The following is a 23,295-nucleotide window of genomic DNA, read 5'->3' on the forward strand; positions in this document are numbered from 1 at the left end:
AAATATGGAACCAATTACAATCCAAACCCTACAATCTTAGGAACGACGGTCTTCCTATTGCGACAATGGAGAGCTATTTTACGAGAGGAGAGTGAGGCTACTTCTACACTATGAACCAGGGGAGTGATTCCCAGCTCAGGTCCATGTCCTTGAGATGGCGCGATGAGAGCTAGCACAAGTATAAATCCTGTATAGCCATGCTAGCATGGGCAGCCACGCTGAGTAGGTGGCCCCGAGGTTCAGACAAGCTTGTACATGGCATGATGAAGCTATGGTGCCGCCATGCTATTGCAGCTGCATTGTGGTATATACTCATCCATCTAGCATAAGCGCATGCACGTGAGCTGGGGAATCACAGCCCTAGCTTGTAATGTAGATGTAGCCTAAAAGAATTTGTCTTGTTTAGCTGAGCAAAAAGTCGGCTGAGAGGGGATGTGGTCGCGCTCTATAAATAGATCAGGGGGAGAAACACCAGGGAGAGAGAAGAGCTATTGGTGCTAAAGGACAATGGTGGCACAGGAACTAATGCGGATAAGCTGGCCATAAGTAAATTTAGGCTGGAGATGAGAAGTAGGATTTTCCCCAGCAGAAGAGGGCTGAACTAGGGCTGACATTTATTCCTTAAATAAAAACAACTTTAGATACTACTTTTCAAAAGAAAATGCAAATAGGACTCCTGAGCATAGATAATACTATTTTATACATAGGCTTAGCAGTATTTAATTTATATATATATATAATTTTGACTGATAATATTGATGTTTATAATTAAACATTTTTTTATTTTTATCAGTTTAAATTTTCACAGTTGCAGGAAATTATGGAGGGATCAGACAATAGTTATTTAATGACAGTACATGTTGAGTTTCAAAAAATTAAAACTTGAGAACTGTGAAAGCACAATGTTTCAACATGACTTGAAGATGTAGAAAGTCAATAACCTTAAATCAAACACTCATAAGTTCTCAAGCAGCATTTTTCTTACTTTGCCTCACTGGAAATGTTGATTGTTGAAGGAAATATTTTTTCGCTGGCTTTGTGTGTATGGTGAAATCAACATTTGCAAATACTTACTGATAAAAATCTAATCCTTCCAAGACTGCTTATAGAGGTAGCAATGGAAAGAGGATTGCATAGGCAAGACAAGACCATGACAATGAACTATTAGTTTAGTTTTCCTAAAAGATTAAAGCAGCGGTCTGCATTGTGCATAATTCTCATTCAAATGGTGCACGTGAACAAGAAATAATAAACAGAGTGTTTTTTTAAAAAAAAATCTTGAAGTCCTTGAGCTATATTGTCCTCTCCATTATACCAGATTTATGCCACCGTAACTCCACTGATTTCCGTGGGGTTACACCACTGAAAAACTGGTACAATGGGGTGGACAGTTTTTATTCTATCTTTATTCAGGCAAATCTCATAGTGGAGGAAATTCTGATCTCAGGAATGAACCCAAAATAACTCCAATGACTTCATCTTCATCAACTCTGGTGTTACTGAGATCCCAGTCTGGCCGAAACTGAGTCTTGCTTGATTAAACACTTATAAGTAACTCAAAATTTGGCTCCTGAATAGACTTGTTCAGCAATTTATAACCATAGCTCAATACATCAGCTGCATATTTTCCAAACCCAATTGTCTTCTCTCACGTACCTTGGAGAAAGGCAAAAATGATACCCAGAAATACAGACCTGGAGCCAATACAAGGTGTGAATATTCCTCTCATTCATAAAAGCACCTCAAAGGTGGTAAGAAAAATAAGTCACTACACTGCTTTGGCCTCACTCTAGGAGAAGGCAGACCCTGTGCAGATTTTGCAGAGCTGCCACTTTTCCACCAAAGATATGTAATAATAATATTGGGTGTGTTCTGAGGGCAATATAAATAAATACTCTCATATAGGAGAATTGGCAGCAGCCCTACACATTCCTCAAATGTCAAGACAGAGGGGAAACAGATTATGTACAGGAATAAAGAGATAGATCATGCAAGTGCCTCAGCACCCAGAAGCTAGCAGATTTCTAACGGGTTCCCATGTTTCCATTTCAGTGATAGGAGCTGGTTGTGGGAGGGGTTTGTAGAGACCCCCTCCACTATGTGCATTGCCAATTCCGAGCTCATATTCCTAAATGTGGGCACTGATGTCTTGGCCCACAAAATGTTTTGTTCTCATTGTCAAACTCAGATCTGGTTCCTTGTTTCGTAACATCATTATGTACAGTATACGATCTAAATTGGGACCAGTGAGATATATGGGACATAACGGTGTTGTGTTTGTGTGTGAGAGCCAGCGAGTGTGTGTCTATGATTGTTTTTGTGCTGGGGGAAAGAGTGTGTTTGGTGCATTTAGGCTGGTGTGTTAGAGTGAGAGTTTGCATGTTGGATAGTCTACGCGTGCCTGCTTGTGTGAAGTGTGAGTGAGCATCATGGTGTGTGTGTGCATCAGTCTATGGAAGATACTGCATGGGTGTTTGTGTGAGTGTTTGCCTGTGTGTTTAAATAGCAACAATTGAACCCAATAAAAGTTATCAGGTGAATCAAAAAGTCAAACACAATTTTGTATCAGGTTCCATTTTGACAAAATCTAAACATTTTGTTTCAACGTTGACCATGTTTTAAGTAAAATTAAGGAAAAAGTTAAATGAAAAGTTGTTTTGTACTGGACAATCAAAACGTTTAATTCCAAAAAGGTCAATTATTTTACACTTCAACTGACAATGCCACTTTTTTAACCTCTGACCAGCGCAAATTCTGTGGTCCATTTTAAGAATGGGCTTAATTCTTCTCACACACTGTTACAAATCCTGGTTATTTCCATTGAATCTACTTTAGTGTCAGTGGATTTAATGTAATTTATATCAGTTGATATATAATCAACTCTTGACATTATTGTGTTCATGAGAACTTAACGTTCAATCCGTTTATGTACACTGAGTTATTTACACTGGTAAATATCTAGAAAAACTCCACTCATGTCAATGGAGTTATTATAAATTTACACCTATATAAATATCCTGTATTCACACAGTGGCCAATGTCAGATACCTCAGAGAGAATGAACAGAACAGGACAATTATTGAGTGACCCATCCTGTGTTGTCCAATTCCAGCATCTTGCACACTTTTCCAGAGTGGGGAGTAAAAATTCTACCCTGCTGCACCCGCGAGGCCAGAGGATCTCTCTGCCCCTAGTATTGACCCAGGGCCGGAAGACCTGTCAGCCTCCGCCATGGCCATGGGGTTCAAGGTGTCAGCTGGGTTTAATGAACAAATGGCTTGGATCCCCAGGGGTTCGTTATAGCGAGGATGTACTGCATTTTCTTGGTTGATTGATTTGTTTCTTTGTTCCAGATGTTTTTGGTGAGTGGGGGTTTGGGAGGGCGAGGTATGTTTGATTAGATCAGAGTATCCATTTGATGTCATCAAGTATCGGGTACTACCAGATCAGGCCCCCGACCGAGCATGCACCTATCTTCCCCTGGTTCATGGTTCGCTAGCAGAGACAAGGGCCTCCCTGACTGGACTTAAGCATCTCTCTCTGAGGTAGCACACACTCCTCTCCTCGGCATCTCCCATCGGCTAGCTCAGGCGCCTCCCCTCCTAGTGTGCTGGATTTTGTGACTCCCATTCTTAGGTGTCTGTCTCTCCCTATCCATCACATAGGAGCCCGGGTCCTGATTCAGGCTGTGTGTGACTCTGTTGTTGCCCCAGTGATTTTCTAGGTGCCTAACAATTAGTTGTTCCCGCACTGTGGGTCACCATGTCTGGGCCTCTTTTGGGATCGAGGCCCCAGGGAGTATTTAGGCACCTAGAGGGTTTTTCAAAAGCAACTAGGCAGCTAATTCCCACCGAAACCAATAAGTTTTGGACACCAAGAGGCTTTATAAAAACCTCCAAGGCAGCTAAACACCTTTGAATACCAGGCCTTAGGTAATGAAGTGCAGGTGTTTATATTGGGCAATGATACCCTGGTGTGCAGCTATGGGTCCATTGAGTTATGATCTTCGATATCCACCAGAGATCCTAGAATCACAGAAATACTGGTCTGGGAGGGACTGGAAGGAAAGGGATATTGGGTGCCTGGCTCTTTAAAAATCCCATCCTAAATTCCTTGAAAGAATAGTCCTCCCCTTTGAAGAACATTCCCATATCTCTGCTAAGTCTGCGGCTGGCGCCAGCCCACCTAATTAAAAAAAATGTCTTTTGTAGGTATATTATAGAATCACAGAACCATAGAAATGTGAGGCTGAAAAGGACCTTGAGGTAGGACCTAGTATATCTAGACCAGCACTGACAGTTGCTTGTCCAACCTGTTTTTCAAAAAATCTCCACAAGTTCTCTTGGCAGCCTATTCCATTGATGGGACCTTTAAAATTCTAAACTAAAGCCTGTTTTCAGTTTCTTGTTTCTTTGGTCCTTAATTGAGAACCCTGGAGAACTAAATTCTTCTTTTCAACTACAAAGCAAGTGAAATTCTCCAAGGCAGTGTGTCTGACACCTAACCAAGAGGTGCCATGTCTAGGGAGAAGACAGGAGGTTGGTCTAAGACCAGAGCTGTGATTTTCTAAGAGGCCTAAGGAGTTAAACACAAGTTCCCAAGGACTCCTTTAAGTCCATTAGGCCCTACTCCAGATGCTGGAATTGGACAACACAGGATGGGTCACTCAATAATTGTCCTGTTCTGTTCATTCTCTCTGAAGGATCTGACATTGACCACTGTGTGAAGACAGGATATTTATATAGGTGTAAATTTCTAGTAACTCCATTGACCTGAGTGCAGTTTTTCTAGATATTTACCAGTGTAAATACCTCAGTGTGCATAAAGGTATTGCACATTTTGTTCTCATGGAGATAATAATGTCAAGAGTTGATTATATTTATAAACAAACACAGAATGAGATGATGGTCCTGGGAGAAAGATGGCCCTTTTATTTTTTGAAGAGTAGCCTTGACCCAATCATATCTACTCAGTGCCTTTGGGACAGAATGCAGGAGATCCAGTTTGTTGGAACTTATTCCTTATAAAGGAGATTTCTAGGAAGCCGTGCAGAAACTCTTTGGGAGTGGTGAGCATGGTGGGTAGCTGGCCATTCATTTCATTTTAAGCTGGATAATTCCCTTTCTGTGTGGTTTCTCCCCTGTCTGGTACTGAGACAAAACCAGACATGGTTTTGTCCAGAATCATGGATGAGGGACGCATGCAAGGTCACCCTGGCAGGCAGGACCATGAGGTAGGGGCAGGGCCACAGCTTTCCCAGAAGTACCAGAATGTCCGGTGTGGCGTTGCTTTCTAGAAATAATAAACTCCATACTGCTTTATGGAAATATGCTTATGAGTGTAAATATTATATGACTGGAATATGTTTTATGTTAGATGTACCATTTAACATATCTCTGCAAAGGTTATGATCTACTCTATATATTCATCCTATTTACATGTATATATCTTTTTGGATTCGAAGTTATGATACCTGAAAGAAACTGAAACAAAGGACAGTAACCACAGGGGTGTGAGTAATTGCTGGACCCAGACTAGAAGGAGGCTAGTCTGTAAATGAAGCTTATTGGAACATCTCTGAGGGTGAGATTTCATCTGGAATCACTTTCTTACTGTATTAGACATAGACTTGCGTGTTTTATTTTATTATTCTTGGTAATTCATTTTGTGTCTGTCATTATTTGGAACCACTTAAATCCTACTCTTTGTTTTAAATAAAATCACCTTTGACTTATTAATTTATCCAGAGACTGTATTAATACCTGCAGGGAGGGGCAAACAGCTGTGCATATCTATCTATCAACGTTATAGAGGGTGAACAATTCATGAGTTTATCCTGTATAAACTTTATAGAGTGTTGTAGTGAGGTGGTGTGGCTCTCTGCCTCCCCAGAGAGGTAAGAGCCCATACGGAGGCCAGAGTGGGCGGAGCTAGGGAGCACAGAGCCCACACCTCAGAGGGTCAGGTGGCATCCCGGAAGTATAAAGGTTCGCCCCCATAGATCAGTAAGGCCCGAGCCATCGGAGGGGCCAGATACCTCCAGCCCAGCTCATGACCTGGAAAACTCTGCAGCCCAAGGCAGCTGCCAGGACTGGCCGGACCTGCCCTGCACCTGCTACCCGGAGGAGTTGCCGGACCTGCCCTACGCTCGATATCCAGAGGAACCTATGGTGCTGGACCCTCCAGAGGACAACACTCTGACCCAGGTACTACCCGAGGAGGAGTCTGGAAGTAGCCCGAGGGCAGCCAACCCTAGTCTGGGTGCAGCACTGCCAGAGCCCATGTCACTGTGTTGTGGCCAGGATCCCCACTGACTATGCAGCGGGTCTTCTGCCGCTGCTAGGGCCCTGGGCTGGGACGCAGTGGAGTGGGAGGGCCTGCGTCCCCCCTGCCACCCAACTCGTGGGAGGCAGTCTCCCCCTCTCCCAGGCCTGAGGAGGCTTGGGCCTAGTGCTATTGTTTGTACTGCTACTGCTCAGCCCTGCTTGAGGGCCTGAGCTCCTAACTCAGCATTGTTGCCCCGCCCTGACATAGAGCCTGGGCCTCCTATTATTTGTACTGTTCTAGCTCAGCCCTGCCTAAGGGCCTGAGCTCTGACTCTGCATTGCCCCGCCCTGACATAGGACCTGGGCTCAACACTATTTGTACTGTTGTTGCTCATCCCTGACTGTGGGCCTGAGCTCTGACCCATTGTTGCCCCGCCCTGGCCCAGGGCCTGGGCTCCCTACTGTGTATACTGTTGTTGCTCAGCCCTGCCTTGGGGCCTGAGCTCTGACTCTGCATTGCCCTGCCCTGCCCTAGGGCCTGGGCCTACTCTTGATTGTACTGCTCCTGCTCAGCCCTTCCTGAGGGTCTGAACCCCATTGTTGCCCGCCCTGACTCGGGCCTGGGCTTACATTGTTTATTTCAGTTACCGCAAGGGCTGCCGAGCAAGACCCCCGCGGACAGACTAATTCCCTGAACAATAACTGTCTGTAGTGAGCCGGTGTGGCTCCCCGCCGCTCTGGAGAGGGTCAAGCCCCGGTTAACCCTTGTACAAGGGTAAAACTGATTTATTTGGGGTTTGGACCCCATTTGGAGTAGGGTACCTGAGTGTTGGAGAAAGGAACACTTCTTAAGCTGTTTTCAGATAAGCCTGCAGCTTTTGGCGGATGTGGTTCAGACCTGGGTCTGTGTTTGTACCAAGCTAGCATGTCGGGCTCAAACCAGAGAAGGCACTAAAGTCCCAAGCTGGCAGGGAAGACAGGCTCAGAAGTAGTCCAGTCACAACAGGTGGCAGTTCCCAAGGGGCTTTCTGTGATCCAACCCATCAGATCCAGTATTCTGGGAATGCCTCATTGGCCAACCCAGTTGATGGAAGACCTGGGAAACATTTTTCTAAGATATTGTCAAACTGTTTAACTCATCTAAAAACACAGCAGCTTTTGTCATGAACAGGTTGAGGAAACCATTTCCCAATGGCAAGTTACTTTGACCAGCTCTACCAACCTGAGCTGAGAGCAACATACACACCCCTGCCCATGCCATGCATCTTTGGTCTCTAGGGTGCAGAGGGACTAGGAATGGGCATGTCTGAGATGATCCAGGAATAAACCTGATAATAGGAGAGACCGAGGGGCACCAGTGCCTGAGGCCCCCTTAATGGCAGGGGAATGATTGAGATACACCCAGAAAATCCTGGCAAGTGATCTGCACCACACGCTTCCGAGGGAAGTGACCACCCAGAATGTCCCTGCCAATCTGACAGGGGGGGGAATTCCTTCCTGACCCCCACATGATGATCAGTTAGACCCTAAGCATGTGGGCAAGAACCAGCCAGCAAAGAACCAGAGAAAGAGAGAATGGCTCGGTGTAATCTCAGAGCCCAGGCACATCCTGCCCAATGTCCCATCTCCAGCCCGGGCTGCCCAATGCTTCAGAGGTTTTAAAAAACCCTCCCAGAATACACTGGGTCAATGGGAGGAATCCCTTCCTGACCCCTGCCAGGGGCGAGATCAAACCCTGAAGCATGAGCTTTTAGGAACATAAGACATACGATGCAAGTGAGCCCCAGGGCTGCTGAGCCCTTCCTGCCACCATCACAAGCAGCCCTGTCATACAGTCCCACTCAGACATTTGCCCAGGTCTCTTCAAACTAATTTTCCCCCAACAACTCCTATTGGGAGAATGCTCCAGAACCTCGCCCTGCTGGTGGTTAGAAACCTCCCTGTAATTTCTAGCCAGTCTCCCCATCTCCCTTACGCCCGAATGCACATGTGAGTTAACACAGTCTGGCCTCTTGTCCCACGCCTAGTGGTTAGGCCGTGAATGGTGGTTTATAAGACAATGGGCCCAGTCCCCAGCTGGTGGCAATGGATATACAGCTCCACTGGAGGCAGTAGGTCAGCTCCACAGATGCTGAAATTTGATTTTGTGCCACCAAAGTCAATGGAACTACACTGATGTGTCGAGGATCTACCCCAAATGTTTTCGCACCTACCCCATTCTTACACCAGTCTGACTCCTCTGGTTCCAATTAAGCCACTCCTTGATTTATACACACAAGCAAGACAACTCCCATCATTCTTTTCAGTGGCCATGGAACAGGCGCTACAGGCCAAGCAGTGTAAGGGGTATTGTTTTGGCACAGAATGAAAGTCTGATTCCTCTCGTGCACACAATTTACACCCATATACTCCACAACTGAACCAGATTTTCTACTGGTGTAAATCACCCCAGCGACAGTGACATCAGCGGAGTTAATCTAGATTTGCATTGGTGCAACTAGGTCAAAATCAGACGTGTTTGTGTGCAAGCTGTGTGGTTATGTAAATAACTGACATTAATGAATACCTAAAGATACTACATAAGTAAATTTTAATTAGAGAAAGACAGAAAATTAATTCTTGGTGAATTACCTACACCCAGTCAGTCTCCTCAAGGCAGCTTTGATCTCTTTGTTCCTCATGCTGTAGATAATTGGATTCACGATTGGTGGCAATACAGAATAAAGAACAGCAACCACAAGGTCCAGAGCAGATGGGGAGCTGGATGTGGGTTTCAGGTGGGCAAAGGAGGCAGTGCAAACAAACAAGGAGACCACAGTGAGGTGAGGGAGGCAGGTGGAGAAGGCTTTATGTCCAAAGGCACCATGGAAGAAAGCACACCTACCACAAGATCCAGACCTGATGGAGAGTGGGAGGTGGGTTAGTCTAGGTTTAAACCAGTGTAAATCAGATAAGAATCGATTGATCGATCTAGCTATAAATGGAAAAAAAAACCCGCAAAATCCTTTGTTAACACAGAGCTAAGGTTTCCCAGTGATAGTTCAGACACAGTGTTCGAGCGTAGGTCAAGTGCTGGTAAGGCCTGTCCATTGCAGTGACAAGGCAGAGCCCGAGTGTGGGTTTATGGGTGTTGTGGGACATCGCCCAAAGGGGGCAGAGTTAAGGTTATTAGGGCAGAATATCTTACCTTAATTCTCTATGTCCTGGTTTTCGGAAGCTTGAGTTTTGCTGAACTGGACCTTCTGGATGGGCACGAGCTCTCACTGGGAGACCTTAACTCTGTTTCAATGAAGTTTTTGGCTATTTAATTTTCTAGCTGTTTGAAGAGAAAGAAAAATGTTAGTAGGAGTAAGTGGTCCTTGTGTCAGCTGTAGATAGCAATGGATATGGAGGACAAGAGAAGCAAAAGGCTCTTTTCAGAACCACCATGTTTTTCTGGACAGGAACTCTATTCTGTGCCTGTCTGGGTTCCCCTCACATCCACCCCCAGAACCTCTCCATAAGTGCAGCACAAAGTGGGATGCATCCATCTGCCACATTGGACGCTCAGAGCAGTGGCCTGTTAATCTTAATTAGCTGTTCTGAGCTGAGTGAATACCGTTCCAGGAGATGGTGCAGCCAGAATCAATAGCTCCGATAGGTGTGAACTGTATCACTCGTACCAGTCACCCCAGGGCCAGCAGGGTCTTCACGGTGTTGTTGGTGCACGCTTTCCATGTGACTCTTCTCAGCTTCACACCACAAGAGGCAGCGATTCCCTAGACCCGGCACACATGAGGAAGGGGTAAGGGAGACACATTAAGCCCCCCAGAAGGGCAAGGACAAATCCCTCAAGATCACATGAGGGGAGCAGGTAGTGTTGGACCCCCATAGATGGATTGGGAACCTCCAGATATTGGCACATACATGGGAGGGGAATGTGGGTCTGTCAGGTGCCCCTGTCCCCAATATTCCCCAGGCTGCTGTCACTCACCCTTATGTTACCCTCCCCATCTCCTGACCCCCAACCTTTCTCCTGACCCCCAACTCATCTCCTATCCACCCTCTTCATTTATCCTCCTCCCAATAATCACCCCTCCTCTCACTGACCCCAAAGCTCCTCTCTTCCTTTCCCACCAACTTTTCCGCCCCCAATCATCCCCACCTCCCAGTGAGCATGTGCATGGGTTATTTATTTCATTTCAAAAATAGTTTCAGCACCGTCTCAATATTTGCCTGTGCTTAAGAGATAGTTTCCCAAGATTAGAAACCTTTCAACAGAGGCAGATGCCTCCTGTTTTTAGGCACAGATTTCTGCCCAAGGTTAGATTTTGACTGACAGGGCCTAGGTTTGTTGACCAGAACATTCTCCTTTCATCAGCTATGGGGCTGCAAGTCAGAAACACCTTTCAACCATCTCCTCCTCTCGCCAGGCACATTCACAGTGCAATCCTTTTGGCGTGACTTCAAGCACTTCCAAGGCTGACTCGACTAACTGAGAATTAAACACTGTGGCTAATAACACTGTCACTTTATTTCCCCCTGAGGGTCAGTGGGTGGACTGTACTCTGCTGAGTTGGCTCTTGAGCTTTGGAGACCCTGCATGAGGATCTGAGCCCCGGTTTGATCTCTAACTATGCACAATGAATCAGCACCAAAATGCACCAACTGTATGAAAAGTTAGAAATACTCCACTGCAGTCAATTGATTTCCCTCTCAGTCACCCTGGTGTAAATCAGTAGTAAACCCACTGGAGACAATGGGGCTGATTCCCCCATCACTCATCTCAGGGGTAGTCCATGGTGTTACACTGGAGTATGTCTGGTTTCAGGGAGAGGAGATTCAGGCCCTTTGACTCCAGACTATGATGCATCCTCCACCCCCTGAACGCTCTTACTCTAGTCCCCGGGAGTCTCCTTCCCTCTGCCACACACAGCCCAGACCTGCAAACAAACCCACCAGCCGCTAATCTCCTTCCTCCCCTCTCACAACCCTCCACCTCATGGACGCTCTCGGTCCCTGTTTTTTGAGAGTCCCCCTCCATGGCGCAGAGCCAATTCTCCACCCAGAGTTCCTGACTCAGCTTCCTCAGAGATTCCTGTTGAACCCCCTTTCCCACCAGTCTCCTCTTCTGTTCAGTTCCACTCCCCTGATATGGGCCCAGCCCCAGGGATCAGCTAATGAACTCTGCTTCCTCCTGTCAAAGTTCCAAACACTAGACATTCTCTCCTGATTCTGTCCTTTGGCCAGCCCTGGCCACCATTTCCTTCCCACACCACTCTCCTCCTTCCTGTGCCTGGCCATTTCTAGAGCTGGGAGAGGCTTTCAGTCCCTCATCCCATTTAGTCCTCTACCTCTCAGCCAAGCCCGCCGAAGGAGGGGAGCAGAGAGCTCCCATCTGTGGAGTAGATCCCTGTTTGCTAGGAACTGCAGAGAGACCCAGCAACTTAGTCCATCCAGCGAAGGGACACGACAATGGCTGCTGGATAATACGGTGATGGGGGCATGAAAGAGAGAGAGAACCAAACAATCCTGGCATGAGGTGCATAGATAGATAGATAGATAGATAGATACATAGATAGATAGATAGATAGATATGACCAATGAATCTTAACACTGGAGGCTTGAATTCATTTCAAGCTGGGAAAAATTCCACAAAGACCAGCACAGTAAGTTTGCCATTTCCATTAAATATGTTAGAGTATTAATATACAGGGCTAATTTAAGAACATAAATTTGAATTAAGGTTGGAACTCTTTAAGACTTTTGCTATCAAGTCAATCAACCATCTAGAGCCTATCAGCATTTTTTTGTAAAAAAAAAAAAAAGGGGGTTTCATAGACTACCCAAAAATCTCAATTGCAGAAAACTGATTTTTTTTCTCCCTAGATCCACCCGAAAAACATGAGTTTTCAGTTTTCCTGTGTATATATATATGAAGTATCCGTGAAATATATATGAGGATACCTGAGAGTTTCTATGAAAATTTGATTAATTGAATACACAATTTTCCTTTGAAAACAATTTAAGTAGAAAATTTCTGACCATGCTTAAGTGGAAACTGAGCTTTAAGAAAGACTGGGGAATGCAAACATTGTCCAATAATACGATAATTTCAAACCCAAACATTCTATTACATCTCTTCTTATTTCAGCCTTTGGTTCATACTGTTAGTTATGCCTAGGGCTCCTGCAAGGCCTATGCTTTAGTGACTGCAACCGAACCCTGGCCATTGCCCTTGTTATTCCCTTCACAGCCATCACATGATGTACAGAGGAAGAAAATGTCCAACCAAATCACCGTGACTGAGTTCCTTCTCCTGGGATTCTCTCACATTCGGGAGCTGCAGATTTTGCATTTCATGGTGTTTCTAGGGATTTATCTGGCAGCCCTGAATGGGAATCGTCTCATCATCACAGCCATAGCCCTCAATCATCATCTTCAAACACCTATGTATTTCTTCCTAATGAATCTATCCAGCCCAGACCTTGGCTCCATCTCCATTGTCGACCCCAGTCCATGGCCAATTCCCTCATGAGCACCAGGGCCATTTCATTATAGGGATTGCGTCATCCAAGTTTTTCCCTTCCTTTTCTTCGCTACAGCTGAGCTTTCCTTAATAATCATCATGGCGTATGACTGGAATACATTTCCATCTGTCAACAACTGCAGTACGAGTCAATAATAAACAGGAGAGCTTGTGTCCAAATGGCAGCCAGTATCTGGATCAGTGGGGTTCTCAATTCTGCACTGCACACTTGGAACTCATTTGCAATAATCTTCTGTGGAGACAATGAGATGAATCAGTTCTTCTGTGAAATCCCCCAGCTCCTCAAACTTGCTTGATATGATTCATATCTCAGTGAAACTGGGGCTATTGCCTTTAGCGTGTACTTTGCCTTAAACTGCTTTATTTTATAATTATGTCTTATGTTCTGATCTTCAAAACAGTGCTGAGAATCCCCTCTCAGCAGGACCGGCATAAAACCTTCTCCACCTGCATCCTTCACCTCATTGTGGTCTCCGTGTTTGTTTGCACTGCTAGTTTGCCTATATTAAACCCACCTCCAGCTCAATCTCAAGCCTGGATCTCATGGTGGCTGTTTTGTATTCTGTGGTGCCTCCCATGATGAATCCGATAATTTTTAGCATGAAGAACAGGGATATGAGTGCTGCCATGTGGAAAATGATTAGGTCAAGGCCATCTTTCTCCCATGACCATCATCTCATTCTGTGTTTCTTTATAAAGATAATCAACTCTTGACATTATTGTCTCCATGAGAATATAACGTGCAATCCGTTTATGCACACTAAGGCATTTACTCTGGTAAATATCTAGAAAAACTCCACTCAGGTCAATGGAGTTATTATAAATGTAAACACATATAAATATCCTGTATTCACACAGTGGCCAATGTCATATGCCTCTGAGAGAATGAACAGAACAGGACAATTATTGAGCGACCCATCCTGTGTTGTCCAATTCCAGCATCTGGCAGTCAGAGGCTTAGGGACACCCAGAGCATAGGGTTGCATCCCTGACCCTCTTGGTTAATAGCCATTGATGGATCTCTCCTCCATGAACTTATCATGTCTATCTATCCCTCCATCCCCATACATACCCCACCATCTATTGATCGATTGATTCGTATGAGGCTTTTGTACTGCCACCCATCACCATGGTATCAGGGCACTTTCCACGTAAAATCAGTTACCATATCAAATTCACACATGGGGTCTCTGTCTCTTCTCCTTTTTCCAGAGTGGGGAGTACAAATTCTGCTCCTGCTGTGGCCGCAAGGCCAGAGGACCTCTCTGCTCCTAGTATTAACCCAGGGCTGGACGACCTGTCAGCCTCCGCCATGGCCATGGGGTTCAAGGTGACAGCTGGTGCCCCGGTGGCAGGGCTCTTTTTCTATAATGAACCCCTGGCTTTAACGAACAAATGGCTTGGATCACCAGGGGTTCCTTATAGTGGAGATGTACTGTATTTTGTTGGTTGATTGATTTGTTTCTTTGTTCCAGATGTTTTTGGTGAGTGGGGGTTTGGGAGGGCGAGGTATGTTTGATTAGATCAGAGTATCCATTTGATGTCATCAAGTATCGGGTACTACCAGATCAGGCCCCCGACCGAGCATGCACCTATCTTCCCCTGGTTCATGGTTCGCTAGCAGAGACAAGGGCCTCCCTGACTGGACTTAAGCATCTCTCTCTGAGCTAGCACACTCTCCTCTCCTTGGCATCTCCCATCGGCTAGCTCAGGCACCTCCCCTCCTAGCATGCTGACTTTTGTGACTCCCATTCTTAGGTGTCTGTCTCTCGCTATCCATCATAAAGGAGCCCGGGTCCTGACTCAGGCTGTGTGTGATTCTGTTGTTGCCCCAGTGATTTTCTAGGTGCCTAAATGTTAGTTGTTGCCGCACTGTGGGTCACCATGTCTCGGCCTCTTTGTGGATCCAGGCCCCAGGGGGTATTTAGGCACCTAGAGGGTTTTTCAAAAGCAACTAGGCAGCTAATTCCCATTGAAACCAATAAGTTTTGGACACCAAAAGGCTTTATAAAAACCTCCGAGGCAGCTAAACACTTCTGAATACCAGGCCTTAGGTGATGAAGTACAGGTATTTATATTGGGCAATGATACCCTGGTGTGCAGCTATGGGTCCATTGACTTATGATCTTTGATATCCACCAGGGATCCTAGAATCACAGAAATACTGGTCTGGGAAGGACTGGAAGCAAAGGGAAATTGGGTGCCTGGCTCTTTGAAAATCCCATCCTAAATTCCTGGAAAGAATAGTCCTCCCCTTTGAAGAACATTCCCATATCTCTGCTAATTCTGTGGCTGGCGCCAGCGCACCTAATAGAAAAAAATGTCTTTTGTAGGTATATTATAGAATCACAGAACCATAGAAATGTGAAACTGAAAAAGACCTTGAGAAGCTGAGGTAGGACCTAGTAAATCTAGACCATCACTGACAGTTGCTTGTCCAACCTGTTTTTCAAAAAATCGCCAATGATGGGGATTCCACAAGCTCCCTTGGCAGCCTATTCTATTGATGGGACCTATGGTCCAAACCCCCTAGGGACCTTTAAAATTCTAAACTAAAGCCTGTTTTCAGTTTCTTGTTTCTTTGGTCCTTAATTGAGAACCCCGGAGAACTAAATCCTTCTTTTCAACTACAAAGCAAGTGAAATTCTCCAAGGCAGTGTGTCTTGCACCTAACCAAGAGGTGCCATGTCTAGGGAGAAGACAGGAGGTTGGTCTAAGACCAGAGCTGTGATTTTCTAAGAGGCCTAAGGAGTTAAACACAAGTTCCCAAGGACTCCTTGAAGTCCATTAGGCCCTACTCCAGATGCTGGGATTGGACAACACAGGATGGGTCACTCAATAATTGTTCTGTTTTGTTCATTCTCTCTGAAGGATCTGACATTGGTCACTGTGTGAAGACAGGATATTTATATAGGTGTAAATTTCTAGTAACTCCATTGACCCGAGTGCAGTTTTTCTAGATATTTACCAGTGTAAATACCTCAGTGTGCATAAAGGTATTGCACGTTATGTTCTCATGGAGACAATAATGTCAAGAGTTGATCATATTTATAAAGAAACACAGAATGAGATGATGGTCCTGGGAGAAAGATGGCCCTTTTATTTTTTGGAGAATAGCCTTGACCAATTCATATCTACTCAGTGCCTTTGGGACAGAATGCAGGAGATCCAGTTTGTTGGAACTTATTCCTGGTAGAGGAGATTTCTAGGAAGCCGTGCAGAAGCTCTTTGGGTGTTGTGAGCATGGTGAGTAGCTGGCCATTCATTTCATTTTAAGCTGGATAATCCCCTTTCTGTGTGGTTTGTCCCCTGTCTGGTACTGAGACAAAACCACATGTGGTTTTGTCCAGTATCACAGATGAGGGACGCATGCAAGGTCACACTGGCAGGCAGGACCATGAGGTAGGGGCAGGGCCACAGCTTTCCCAGAAGTACCAGAATGTCCGGTGTGGCATTGCTTTCCTAACCCTAACCCTGACTGTGGGCCTGAGCCCTGACCCATTGTTGCCCGCCCCTGTCCCAGGGCCTGGGCTCCCTACTGTGTATTCTGTTGTTGCTCAGCCCTGCCTTGGGGCCTGAGCCCTGACTCTGCATTGCCCTGCCCTGACCTAGGGCCTGGGCCTACTTTTGATTGTACTGCTCCTGCTCAGCCCTGCCTGTGGGTCTGAGCCCCTGACTCATTGTTACCCGCCCTGACTCGGGCCTGGGCTTACATTGTTTATTTCAGTTACCGCAAGGGCTGCCGAGGAAGACCCCCGAGGACAGACTCATTCCCCAAACAATAACTGTCTGTAGTGAGCTGGTGTGGCTCCCTGCCGCCCCAGAGAGGGTCGAGCCCCGGTTAACCCTTGTACAAGGGTAAAACTGATTTATTTGGGGTTTGGACCCCATTTGGAGTAGGGTATCGGAGTGTTGGAGACAGGAACACTTCTTAAGCTGTTTTCAGATAAGCCTGCAGCTTTTGGCGGATGTGGTTCAGACCTGGGTCTGTGTTTGTACCAAGCTAGCATGTCGGGCTCAAACCAGGCAAGGCACTAGAGTCCCATGCTGGCAGGGAAGACAGGCTCAGAAGTAGTCCAGGCACAACAGGTGGCAGTTCCCAAGGGGGTTTCTGTGATCCAACCCGTCAGATCTGGTATTCTGGGAATGCCTCAGTGGCCAACCTAGTTGAGGGAAGACCTGGGAAACATTTTTCTAAGATATTGTCAGACTGTTTAACTCATAAAAACATAGCAGCATTTGTCATGAACAGGTTGAGGAAACCATTTCCCAATGACAAGTTACTTTGACCAGCTCTACCAACCTGAGCTGAGAGCAACACACACACGCCTGCCCATGCCATGCATCTTTGGTCTGCCTGACAGCCACGGGAAGAGCCCCCTATCCTCTAGGTGGGGCACAGATGGACCTCATAACACGCACTGCCCATGGGTGGTGTTTATACAGCGATACTGCGCGGCTGCAGAGGTCAAGGGCTTCATTTGATCTGGAATCACCTATCCCCAGCCAGGAGGACAGGGCGTCACAAACAGTTGTACCAATGAAACGCCATGGACTCTACTGGAGTTTATTCTCTGTGTGGCCCCTTCTCCTCTCCCCCGTCTATGCACATTCAGAAAGTCACAGAGTTCAAGGCCTGAAGGGACGACCAGATGATCCAGTCTGACCTGCTGTATGCCAACACCACCCGGCATCTTCACACCAAACCCAACAACTGAAATTAGACTGAAGTGTCACAGCCCTTAGGACACTAGATGGCTCTGAGCCATTGGCAAAGAATATGAGGCCCCCTTAATGGCAGGGGAATGATTGAGATACACCCAGAAAATCCTGGCAAGTGATCTGTACCACACGCTTCCGAGGGAAGTAACCACCCAGAATGTCCCTGCCAATCTGACCAGGGGGGGAATTCCTTCCTGACCCCCACATCATGATCAGTTAGACCCTAAGTATGTGGGCAAGAACCAGCCAGCAAAGAACCAGAGAAAGAGAGAATGGCTCGGTGTAATCTCAGAGCCCTGGCACATCCTGCCCAATGTCCCATCTCCAGCCCGGGCTGCCCGATGCTTCAGAGATTTAAAAAACACCCTCCCAGAATACACTGGGTCGAGGGGAAGAATCCCTTCCTGACCACTGCCAGGGGCCAGATGAAACCCTGGAGCATGAGCCTTTAGGAACATAAGTCATACGATGCAAGTGAGCCCCAGGGCTGCTGAGCCCTTCCCACCACAAGCACAAGCAGCACTGTCATACAGTCCCACTCAGACATGTATCCAGCTCTCTCTGTACTTTTTAGCAAGTCTCTCCGTCTCTCGCATACAGTCCCACTCAGACATGTATCCAGCTCTCTCTGTACTTTTTAGCAAGTCTCTCCATCTCTCGCACGCCTGAATGTACTGGTGAGCCAGACTGACACAGTCTGGCTCCTTGTCCCCCTCTAGTGGTTAGGCCACGAATGGTGGTATATACGACAATGGACTCACTCCCCAGCTAGTGGCAATGGATATACAGCTCTATTGGAGACAGTAGGTCAGATCCACAGATTCAGCAAATTGCTTTAGCGCCACCAAAGTCAATGGAACATGTTGAGGATCTACCCCAGTTTTACACCAATCTGACTCCTTTGGTTCCAGTGGAGCCACTCATGATTTATACACACAAGCAAGACAACTTCCATCGTTGTTTTCAGTGGCCATGGAATAGGTGCAAGTGGAAAGCAGTGTAATGGATATTGTTTTGGCACAGAATCTCTTGCACACAATTTACACCCATTTACTTCACAACTGGACCAGATTTTCTACTGGTGTAAATCACCCCAGGGACAGTGACATCAGCGGAGTTAATCTAGATTTGCATTGGTGCAACTAGGTCAAAAGCAGACGTGTTTGTGTGCAAGCTGTGTGGTTATGAAAATACTGACATTAATGAATACCTAAAGATACTACGTAAGCAAACTTTAATTAGACAAAGACAGAAAATTAATTCTTGGTGAATTACCTACACCCAGTCAGTCTCTTCAGGGCAGCTTTGATCTCTTTGTTCCTCATTCTGTAGATAATTGGATTCACGATTGGTGGCAATACAGAATAAAGAACAGCCACCACAAGATCCAGAGCAGACGTGGAGCTGGAGGTGGGTTTCAGGTAGGCAAAGATGCAAGTGCAAACAAACAAGGAGACCACAGTGAGGTGAGGAAGGCAGGTGGAGATGGCTTTATGCCGGCCTTGCACAGAGGGGATTCTCAGTACTGATTTGAAGATCTGAACATATGACACAATGATAAAAACAAAGCAGCCTAAGACTAAACACACACTAAATGCAATAACCCCAACTTCACTCAGATATGAGTCAGAGCAGGTTAGCTTCAGTAGCTGTCGGATTTCACAGAAGAACTGATCGACCATGTTGCCTCCAAAGAAGGTCAATGCAAACGTGTTCCCGGTGTGCAGCACAGAGTAGAGAATCCCACTGATCCAGGCACCAGTTGCCATTTGGACACAAGCTCTGCTGTTCATGATTGTGTCATAGTGCAGTGGTTGGCAGATGGCAACATATCGGTCGTAAGTCATGACGATGAGAAGGGAAAATGGACCTGGTGTTCATGAGGGAGTTGGCCATGGATTTGGGGATGGTGACAGAGATGGAGCCAAGGTCTAGGATGGACAGATTCATCAGGAAAAAGTACATGGGGGTGTGAAGGTGGTGGTCGAAAGCGATGGTCATGAAGATAAGAAGATTCCCCACCAGGGCTGCCAAGCACATCACTAGAAACCCCACAAAGTGCAAAATCTGCAGTTCCCGAACATCAGAGAATCCCAGGAGAAGGAACTCGGTCATGGTGGTTCGGTTGGACATTTTCTTTCTCAGGACACCGTGTGATGGCTGCAGAGGGAGGGACAAGAGCAAGGGCCAGGATTAGATCTGAAAAATAACTCTCCTTTTGTGAAAACCACCTGAATTTCCTTGACTCAGACCCTTAGCTTGTGAAGATTGGTGTAATATGGGAAGGAGGATGGGGAAAACAGTTCCACTGACTCCAATGGAGTTACTCCTGATTTACAGTGGAGTGAGAGAAAGTAGAATCAGCTCAATGGACTCCACAGCAGTTACTCTTAATTTACACCAGGGTGATGAAGCGGAGAAATTGGAACAATTGCTTTTGAGAAATTTATATACTTCTGTTTTCCAAACGTGGGAGAACTCTGGATAACGGTGTATAAATGTTACTATCCTCAGTTTACTGAGGGGAATCGGGTGTCTGTCTGGCCAGATTCTGCTGTCAGGGGCACTGCTGTGAATGTGAGTAATTTCACTGCATGCCATGGAATTACTCCCCATTTATACTGCTCTAAATGGGAGCAGCATCTCTCATGGAGATGACCAAACCCAGCCATAATTATGCTGTAAAATCAAATCATGAATACGGCTCAAGAGTTCTGATGCTTTGTCCCCCATTCTAGCCAGATTTCCATGCTCGCTGCGAGAGACAGACATTCCAGCTCCCCTCCTGCTTCTGTAATCACTCAACTAAACTCCCTTCCAGAGCTTGGAAGGGAACCCATGAGTTCTGACTCCCAGTTTCCCCCTGCTCTAACCCACTAAATGCAACACGCCTCCCGGACCTGGAAATACAGGCCAGGAGTTCTTGCTTTACCCACTGGACTCACCTCCCTCCCAGAGCTAGGAACACAAGTGAGGTGTCATGACTCCCAGTTCATTCCTCTAATGACTACGTTAGACTGCTTCTTGGCCTCTGTCCCAGTGACTCTCCACTGCTATCAGGAATGACTGCTGTGAGTGACAATGGAGAGTCATTGGGCCAGGGTAGGGGCGTGAGAGTGATTCTCCAGCGTGGTACTTGGGGCACTCACCTGGTGTCTGGTAGAGCCAAGTTCAAGTCCCTGCTCCAATGACTATTTAATTATTGATAGAAAATGGAGCAGCTACAACAGGAGTAGGGTGACCAGATGTTCTGATTTTATAGGGACAGTCCTGCTTTTTGGGCCTTTTTCTTATATAGGCTCCTAGTACCCCCAACCCACTGTCCCGATTTTGGACACTTTTTGTCTGTTCACCTTAAGCAGGAGAGACTGAGACAGTCTCATTTCAGAACAGCCCGTAGCCCAGCAGCGCAGGCACTGTCCTGTAAAGTGGGAATTCAAATCACTTCTTATCATCAGTCAGAGAGAGGGATTGAACCTGAGCGTGACAGAGGACAGCCGAGTGCCCTAACCACTCAGCTTCAAGTTATGAGGGCGGTCTGTCCCAAAGTCCTTGTGATAGGCACAAATAGAACCCCCCAGTTCTGGCTCCTCTACACACTGGACTGAATTTCCTCCCAGGGTCACATATAAAACTCAGGAGTCCTGGCTCTCAGCCCTTGCTACTCTTACCCACTTGACCCCACTCCGTTTCCAGAGCTGGGGATTGAATCCAGGCTCCTCGTCCCCACTACTGCTAAGAACTAGACACAAACTGATGCTAGATAGATAGATAGATAGATAGATAGTTTGATAGATCTAACAACAAACTAACAGAGAGACACAAGTAAGAAAAGAACCGATACAGAGAGTGAGAGAGAAAAACAGAACGAACCCAAACTAACAGGTAGATAGAGAAGTATAAACAAACTAATATAGAGAGAAAAGTATAAACAGACAGATAGACGGAAATAACAAGAAACTAATGTATACAGAGAGAAAAACAACAACGAGCCGATAGTGTTTGTTACAATTTTTGGACAATTTTAATGTAAACCCTCGATCCATTCTAAAATATATGTGTGTCAATTTGATCAATTCCCCCACTCCCAATAGAATGAAACTGAGGCACGAATATTCTGCCCCCTCTTTCCTAAGGTAGATGCTTTGGACTGCCTCAGTTTCCCATGCCCAAATTGAGGTAAGAGTGAAACTATGAAAAAAAATCTATGGGCACTTTCCATTTCGTCCTTAAAGTACCACTCTGTAATCCCCAAATATATTTCATTGCAAGAGCAAACTTACGGTGCCGGTGTGTGTGTAATCCTCCCAGACTGAGATGTCTTTTCTCCTCCAGCTACAGACTGCAATTGGTTGCCCCTCTCTCTCTAGCCTCATACACACCCCTCTATCGATCTATCTCTCTATCTAATGCCCTATCACTGTATTATCAGAGGCTGTTCCCCCCTCATACTGAGGCTGAGCTGCTGCAAATACAGTGAGATCTGCGCTCTCTGCAGATGAGCTGTGTGTCAAAAACATTGGTGCTGCAGGAATCCATATATGTTTTCAAAGGGCTTGTTGGACTCAGTCCCTGGAGTCCTCAACAGCCCAGAGGCAACAATTAATTTCTCTGGCCCTTTATTTCTCTAAAGAGTTTCCAGAAACTAAGATAATCACAATTAAAATTAGGCAGCAGCGTCTGGAAGAAAGATTGTGAGGGAAACACTAAGGGCATACAGGACTGTACTCCAGACATCTGGCATCAATTCCTAGCCCTGCCGCTGACCTGCTGTGTTACCTTGGGAAAGTCATTCCCTGGGGCTGTCTTTTCCCTCCCACCCTTTGCCAGTCTTTTCTACTGTGAGCTCCTTTGGGCGGAGACTGTGTCTTACCTAATGTAATGGGCCTCTCATATCAGGTTCAACTATCAGATAATTAATTAATTATTATTAAAAAGCAAAGTCCAAGGTGTCCCAAGATCTGATCCCAACTATTCCTCTGACTTTGTTCAGTCCCTTCACCGCTCCATTCCTCAGTTGTCATCCGTCCAATGGGGATAATAGTTACAACTTGGAGGATAATCCATAATGAGTGGAGATGCTCAAAAATATCTGCCTGTCAAAACAGCTTTTTGCAGAAAAATTGCTTGTCATTGAAAATAATTTTGGTGTGGAAAAAAATCATTTTGAACTCATTTTTCTATGGGTTTTTGTTTGTCGGTGGGGTGAAGTTGTTTTTGGTTTTATTTTTATGAAAACCTGGAGATTTTCCCAACCCCAGAACCAAAAGCAATATTATGGGATGTTTCTATGAAAACAAAACAATGACATTTCCCACAAAAATATAATTTTCATTTTTCACCAGCTTTAATGATGAGTAATTCAAACTAAATTAAATGCATTTGAGTTGATGTGGGTGCAACATTCATTGCAATTTTATTTGACAGCATCTGCTCGTCATAGGAACTGTCTAACTGGGTCAGACGTTTGGACCATCCAGTCCAGTATAGACAGTCACTATGGTCCCTGCTGGCCTTGGAATCTATTAATCTAATTTGAACTCCCCCCAAAATGGGGAAAAAATATCCAAAAACCTCACAAAATTCTAAATTACTATGAATTATTTAAAGAAAGTTTGAATTGTTTTAGTGGAGTAAGAATCCTGATCCTCTTCCCCATTTTTTTAACAGATCTATTAAAACTTATTCCGGGAGATTTAAGATGAATTAGGCAACACCTCAGAGTTACGCATCTCCTCCTCTCTCTTGGTGATGTAGGCTATTTTGTGTTCATGGTGG

General features: G+C 45.7%; 1 protein-coding gene across 1 annotated transcript; it reads right to left on the reverse strand.

Annotated features, from left to right (window-relative positions):
• Positions 1-18,788: 18,788 nt before the first annotated feature.
• On the reverse strand, positions 18,789-19,364 carry LOC128848005 (olfactory receptor 14A16-like). The gene has a single exon (XM_054047717.1). The coding sequence runs from the start codon at positions 19,362-19,364 to the stop codon at positions 18,789-18,791; it is 576 nt and encodes a 191-aa protein (XP_053903692.1).
• Positions 19,365-23,295: the final 3,931 nt, after the last annotated feature.

Source organism: Malaclemys terrapin, chromosome 13, assembly GCF_027887155.1.
Source record: "Malaclemys terrapin pileata isolate rMalTer1 chromosome 13, rMalTer1.hap1, whole genome shotgun sequence".
In the NCBI taxonomy this organism is placed as follows: Eukaryota; Metazoa; Chordata; order Testudines; family Emydidae; genus Malaclemys; species Malaclemys terrapin.

Coding starts and splice junctions, on each gene's coding strand:
- LOC128848005 (XM_054047717.1), bottom strand. CDS start 19,364: ATGACTTACGACCGATATGTTGCCATCTGCCAACCACTGCACTATGAC.